General features: G+C 48.0%; 1 protein-coding gene across 2 annotated transcripts in view; it reads right to left on the bottom strand.

Moving 5' to 3' along the window:
* Positions 1–1,292: 1,292 nt before the first annotated feature.
* LOC135515076 (SCY1-like protein 2) overlaps positions 1,293–7,244 on the bottom strand; it is a 32,739-nt gene continuing 26,787 nt past the window's right edge. For both annotated transcript variants that reach the window (XM_064938903.1, XM_064938904.1), the window contains 4 exons: positions 4,713–4,785; positions 4,450–4,527; positions 2,739–2,858; positions 1,293–2,511 (listed from right to left, as the gene is read on the bottom strand). In XM_064938903.1, the coding sequence (XP_064794975.1) occupies positions 1,897–2,511; positions 2,739–2,858; positions 4,450–4,527; positions 4,713–4,785 (886 nt within the window). In that variant the 3' untranslated portion in view covers positions 1,293–1,896. The remainder of the gene's footprint in view (positions 2,512–2,738; positions 2,859–4,449; positions 4,528–4,712; positions 4,786–7,244) is intronic.

The following is a 7,244-nucleotide window of genomic DNA, read 5'->3' as shown; positions in this document are numbered from 1 at the left end:
GCTGCTGAGGTGGCAGCATGAATAACATGTGTTAGCGCTGGGCTAAAAAGGAACGGACTGAGTAAGACTGGCCTCCATGCCACTGCTCATCCTAGCACATAGAACAGGGATTATGGAGAAGAGATGCATCCTAGCACATAGAACAGGGATTATGGAGAAGAGATGCATCCTAGCACATAGAACAGGGATTATGGAGAAGAGATGCAACAGGGATTATGGAGAAGAGATGCATCCTAGCACATAGAACAGGGATTATGGAGAAGAGATGCATCCTAGCACATAGAACAGGGATTATGGAGAAGAGATGCATCCTAGCACATAGAACAGGGATTATGGAGAAGAGATGCATCCTAGCACATAGAACAGGGATTATGGAGAAGAGATGCATCCTAGCACATAGAACAGGGATTATGGAGAAGAGATGCATCCTAGCACATAGAACAGGGATTATGGAGAAGAGATGCATCCTAGCACATAGAACAGGGATTATGGAGAAGAGATGCATCCTAGCACATAGAACAGGGATTATGGAGAAGAGATGCATTCTAGCACATAGAACAGGGATTATGGAGAAGAGATGCATCCTAGCACATAGAACAGGGATTATGGAGAAGAGATGCATCCTAGCACATAGAACAGGGATTATGGAGAAGAGATGCATTCTAGCATAGAACAGGGATTATGGAGAAGAGATGCATTCTAGCACATAGAACAGGGATTATGGAGAAGAGATGCATCCTAGCACATAGAACAGGGATTATGGAGAAGAGATGCATCCTAGCACATAGAACAGGGATTATGGAGAAGAGATGCATCCTAGCACATAGAACAGGGATTATGGAGAAGAGATGCATCCTAGCACATAGAACAGGGATTATGGAGAAGAGATGCATCCTAGCACATAGAACAGGGATTATGGAGAAGAGATGCATCCTAGCACATAGAACAGGGATTATGGAGAAGAGATGCATCCTAGCACATAGAACAGGGATTATGGAGAAGAGATGCATCCTAGCACATAGAACAGGGATTATGGAGAAGAGATGCATCCTAGCACATAGAACAGGGATTATGGAGAAGAGATGCATCCTAGCACATAGAACAGGGATTATGGAGAAGAGATGCATCCTAGCACATAGAACAGGAACAGATTATGGAGAAGAGATGCATCCTAGCACATAGAACAGGGATTATGGAGAAGAGATGCATCCTAGCACATAGAACAGGGATTATGGAGAACAGGGATTATGATGCATCCTAGCACATAGAACAGGGATTATGGAGAAGAGATGCATCCTAGCACATAGAACAGGGATTATGGAGAAGAGATGCATCCTAGCACATAGAACAGGGATTATGGAGAAGAGATGCATCCTAGCACATAGAACAGGGATTATGGAGAAGAGATGCATCCTAGCACATAGAACAGGGATTATGGAGAAGAGATGCATCCTAGCACATAGAACAGGGATTATGGAGAAGAGATGCATCCTAGCACATAGAACAGGGATTATGGAGAAGAGATGCATTCTAGAATAAACCTTTCACCTCAAAGTGTCTCAGGTAAGAAACGATATGAAACCCCCACAAACATTACTGAGAGCAGAACACAACGCAAGTGTCTTTTACTCTCTCTCTCTCTCTAGTCAAGACGGTTTGGAATCCACGTGCAGATTGAAAAGTTGAGTCTTCAGTCCGATGGGAGCTTAGAAGAACCACACTGCAACCCAAACCACAGAAGATTAAAATACAAATAGCAACAAATATCAAGTGAATTTCATCATCATTTTCACAGTCGGTCCAAAAAGTGGATTTTTCTTTCTTCTTGTTAGCAGTTCAAAAGTCCACCTCCCTTTTTCACCAGTCTGTCGTCATTAAAAGAGGGGAAAGTTGTTTTCAACCAAATAGGTCTTTCAGGTCGTTGTTGACGGACGAACTGTGTCTGAGCCCACCACCCGCGTTCATTACGGGAGCGGCCGTGGGCTGAGAGAAGTTCTGCGGGCTGAAGAAAGGGTTGGCCTGCATCCCGAACCCGCTGGTCACCCCTCCCATGGCTAATGGCGCACCCTGCATCGGGGCAGTCTGACTGGGCTGGGCTGAACCAAACTGATTAAGCCAGGGGGTGGCGGTGGTCCCAGGGGTGAGCTTGGGTGGAGCCATTTGGTTGAGGCTGACTTTGGGCTTGTTGGAAGTGAATAAGGAGTCCAGGGCAGACATGTCAGGGGTGTTGGTACTCCCTTGGTTGTGGGTCAGGGCGCCAAAGTTAGGGGTGCTGGTGGTGGTGGCCATCCCTCCGTAGAGACCGGGGCCAGGGGGCCGCATGCCCTGCCCACCTGTCTGGAAGCCCATGGTTGGGTTGTAGCCGTTGCTGGCCATAGAGCCCATGGGTGTGGTGGAGGGGTAGGCTGAGATGGTGCTGCCCTGGATGAGGCCTGGTCTGGGGGGAGAGGTGAGGGACAGGCTGCCCAGGGATGTCATATTGTTCAGCAGGCAGCTGGTCAGGTCCTTGGCCTGCCAAACACATCAGGTCAAATCAGCTTATCATCTCAATGACAAATAGGTGGCAGGTTTGAAGTGGAAACTAAAGTAGATTACATCACTCTAAAACATCAAACTAATAAATTATACAGATATATTGTGATTGTTCTATATGAGGAGATCAAAACATGTAACCATGGATGGCTTCCAAGTAAGGAACTATACATTTTCACATGAGTCTGTGTGTTTATGTCTACTACCTGGGTAGAAGGAGTAGCTGGTTTGATACTCTGGGGGGCTAGTGCTGGCTGGTTTCTTAGTTTGGCTGCCTGTTCCTGCTCCTTGGCTAACCGCTGCTTCTCCTCCAGAGTCAGAGACATCTATAGAGAGAGAGGAGGAGCGAGAGAGGAGGAGAGGGACAGAGCGAGACGACAGAGCGACAGGGGAGGAGGAGAGGGACAGACATAGAGAGGAGGGAGAGGGACGCAAGAGCAATGGGGAGAGAGAGGAGGAGAGGGACAGCGCAAGAGCAAGGGGGAGAGAGAGGAGGAGAGGGACAGAGCAAGGGAGAAGGGGAGAGAGAGCGAGAGAGAGGAGGAGAGCGAGAGAGGAGGAGGAGAGCGACAGAGCGAGAGAGGAGGAGGAGAGGGACAGAGCGAGAGAGGAGGAGGAGAGCGAGGGACAGAGCAAGAGAGGAGGAGGAGGAGAGGGACAGAGCGAGAGAGGAGGAGAGAGGGACAGAGCGAGAGAGGAGGAGGAGGGACAGAGCGAGAGAGGAGGAGGAGAGGGACAGAGCGAGCGAGGAGAGACAGGAGGAGGAGCGACAGAGCGAGAGAGGAGGAGGAGGGAGCGAGAGGAGAGCAAGGGAGAAGGGAGAGAGAGGAGGAGCGAGAGAGAGGAGGAGAGCGAGAGCGAGAGAGGAGGAGGAGAGCGACAGAGCGAGAGGAGGACAGAGCGAGGAGGAGGGACAGAGCGAGAGAGGAGGAGGAGGAGCGAGAGGGACAGAGCGAGAGAGGAGGAGGAGAGGGACAGAGCGAGAGAGGAGGAGGAGAGGGACAGAGCAAGAGAGGGAGGAGGAGAGGGACAGAGCGAGAGAGGGAGAGAGGAGGCGAGAGGGAGGAGGAGACAGAGCGAGAGAGGAGGAGGACAGGAGAGCGACAGCGAGGAGAGAGAGGAGGAGGAGAGGGACAGAGCGAGAGAGGAGGAGGGACAGAGCGACAGAGCGAGAGAGGAGGAGAGCGAGGAGAGAGGAGGAGAGCGACAGAGCGAGAGAGAGGAGGAGAGGGACAGAGCGACAGAGCGAGAGAGGAGGAGGAGGAGAGGGACAGAGCGAGAGAGGAGGAGGAGGACAGAGCGACAGAGCGAGAGAGGAGGAGAGCGACAGAGCGAGAGAGGAGGAGAGCGACAGAGCGAGAGAGAGGAGGAGAGCGACAGAGCGAGCGAGAGGAGGAGGAGAGCGACGACAGAGCGAGCGAGAGAGGAGGAGAGGAGAGCGACAGAGGGAGAGAGGAGGAGAGCGACAGAGCGAGAGAGGAGAGGGACAGAGAGAAGAGGAGAGGGAGAGAGAGGAGGAGAGGGACAGAGTGAAGAGAGGAGGGAGAGAGAGAGGAGGAGAGGGACAGAGCGAGGAGGAGAGCGACAGAGCGAGGAGGAGAGGGAGAGGACGAGAGGGACAGAGAGAGGAGGAGAGGGACAGAGCGGGAGAGAGAGAGGAGGAGAGGGACAGAGCGGGAGAGGGGGGGAAGGGAGAAAGAACAGAAAACCTTAATAATAACCCCTTATCCCTGAATTATACACTAGCAGCTATACAAGGTTAGGATAGATAAGATAGGTTTGGTAACGTTCAATCACAAAAAGAGAGTCAAACAGAACATGCGCCACCCAAGCTAATTTAACAGGAACGTTCACAGACTTCCACTGCAATACGTTTGCTCCGGGCTGCGCCTACTGAATAAGATGCAGAGTACGTACTCTGTTGAGTTGGGGAGCTGATGCCGATCCGTTCGTGTTCCCATTAACCCCTGCACTCCCTCCAAAGACATCATCAATCTGGAAAAAGACAACGGTTTCAATAAGCAATAACACTAACCCATGCCAACATGCATCTTTATGATACATTTGGCCTTTAAGTGGATGAAATCACATACATCAAGTCTTCTTTAATCAATCCTTCATGCATTTGCCTCATCTGGGCAATCGCCTCTCCCCTCGTTGTCAAGGAAATGACCCCTCACCTGGTTGCCAGGGCTGGGGGTGCGCTTCGTCTCTTCCGATTGGTTGGTCTGACTGGTATTAATATTCATACTCCTGAGGACAGACAGAATAGCTCAAACTAATTCATTCAGGGGAATTTGTCTCGCACAAACAGATACGACTCAACCCTCATCTTTCCCATCAGATTCTGAACATTAACTTGCATCACATCTTTCCTGAGTCATTGTTGACTAATAAAAGGAGAAGTAGGAAGATAGTAAATACAGAAAGAACAGAAGTCTAAAACATAAAGTGTGTAGAGCCCTGTGAGTGTGCATAGGGAATAAAATACAAATGTCTGACCATCTCTATGCACACTCACAGGGCTCTACACACTAGGCACACAGACACTCCAACACACACACCTATACACCTCTACCTCTATCAGTCCAGTATCTCTACTGGAACTGACCCTGTATATAGTAACCTTACCCCTATACATATCTACCTCTATCAGTCCAGTATCTCTACTGGAACTGACCCTGTATATAGTAACCTTACCCCTATACACATCTACCTCTATCAGTCCAGTATCCCTACTGGAACTGACCCTGTATATAGTAACCTTACCCCTATACACATCTACCTCTATCAGTCCAGTATCCCTACTGGAACTGACCCTGTATATAGTAACCTTACCCCTATACACATCTACCTCTATCAGTCCAGTATCCCTACTGGAACTGACCCTGTATATAGTAACCTTACCCCTATACACATCTACCTCTATCAGTCCAGTATCCCTACTGGAACTGACCCTGTATATAGTAACCTTACCCCTATACATATCTACCTCTATCAGTCCAGTATCCCTACTGGAACTGACCCTGTATATAGTAACCTTACCCCTATACACTACCTCTACCAGTCCAGTATCCTATACACATCTACCTCTATCAGTCCAGTATCCCTACTGGAACTGACCCTGTATATAGTAACCTTACCCCTATACATATCTACCTCTATCAGTCCAGTATCCCTACTGGAACTGACCCTGTATATAGTAACCTTACCCCTATACACATCTACCTCTATCAGTCCAGTATCCCTACTGGAACTGACCCTGTATATAGTAACCTTACCCCTATACACATCTACCTCTATCAGTCCAGTATCCCTACTGGAACTGACCCTGTATATAGTAACCTTACCCCTATACACATCTACCTCTATCAGTCCAGTATCCCTACTGGAACTGACCCTGTATATAGTAACCTTACCCCTATACACATCTACCTCTATCAGTCCAGTATCTCTACTGGAACTGACCCTGTATATAGTAACCTTACCCCTATACACATCTACCTCTATCAGTCCAGTATCCCTACTGGAACTGACCCTGTATATAGTAACCTTACCCCTATACATATCTACCTCTATCAGTCCAGTATCCCTACTGGAACTGACCCTGTATATAGTAACCTTACCCCTATACATATCTATACACTCTATCAGTCCAGTATCCCTACTGGAACTGACCCTGTATATAGTAACCTTACCCCTATACATATCTACCTCTATCAGTCCAGTATCTCTACTGGAACTGACCCTGTATATAGTAACCTTACCCCTATACATATCTACCTCTATCAGTCCAGTATCTCTACTGGAACTGACCCTGTATATAGTAACCTTACCCCTATACACATCTACCTCTATCAGTCCAGTATCTCTACTGGAACTGACCCTGTATATAGTAACCTTACCCCTATACATATCTACCTCTATCAGTCCAGTATCCCTACTGGAACTGACCCTGTATATAGTAACCTTACCCCTATACACATCTACCTCTATCAGTCCAGTATCCCTACTGGAACTGACCCTGTATATAGTAACCTTACCCCTATACATATCTACCTCTATCAGTCCAGTATCCCTACTGGAACTGACCCTGTATATAGTAACCTTACCCCTATACACATCTACCTCTATCAGTCCAGTATCCCTACTGGAACTGACCCTGTATATAGTAACCTTACCCCTATACACATCTACCTCTATCAGTCCAGTATCCCTACTGGAACTGACCCTGTATATAGTAACCTTACCCCTATACATATCTACCTCTATCAGTCCAGTATCCCTACTGGAACTGACCCTGTATATAGTAACCTTACCCCTATACACATCTATCAGTCCAGTCTATCAGTCCAGTATCTCTACTGGAACTGACCCTGTATATAGTAACCTTACCCCTATACATATCTACCTCTATCAGTCCAGTATCCCTACTGGAACTGACCCTGTATATAGTAACCTTACCCCTATACACATCTACCTCTATCAGTCCAGTATCTCTACTGGAACTGACCCTGTATATAGTAACCTTACCCCTATACACATCTACCTCTATCAGTCCAGTATCCCTACTGGAACTGACCCTGTATATAGTAACCTTACCCCTATACACATCTACCTCTATCAGTCCAGTATCCCTACTGGAACTGACCCTGTATATAGTAACCTTACCCCTATACATATCTACCTCTATCAGTCCAGTATCTCTACTG

This window comes from Oncorhynchus masou, chromosome 26 (genome assembly GCF_036934945.1).
Source record: "Oncorhynchus masou masou isolate Uvic2021 chromosome 26, UVic_Omas_1.1, whole genome shotgun sequence".
Lineage (NCBI taxonomy): Eukaryota > Metazoa > Chordata > Actinopteri > Salmoniformes > Salmonidae > Oncorhynchus > Oncorhynchus masou.
This window is presented reverse-complemented; position numbering and strand designations above follow the sequence as displayed.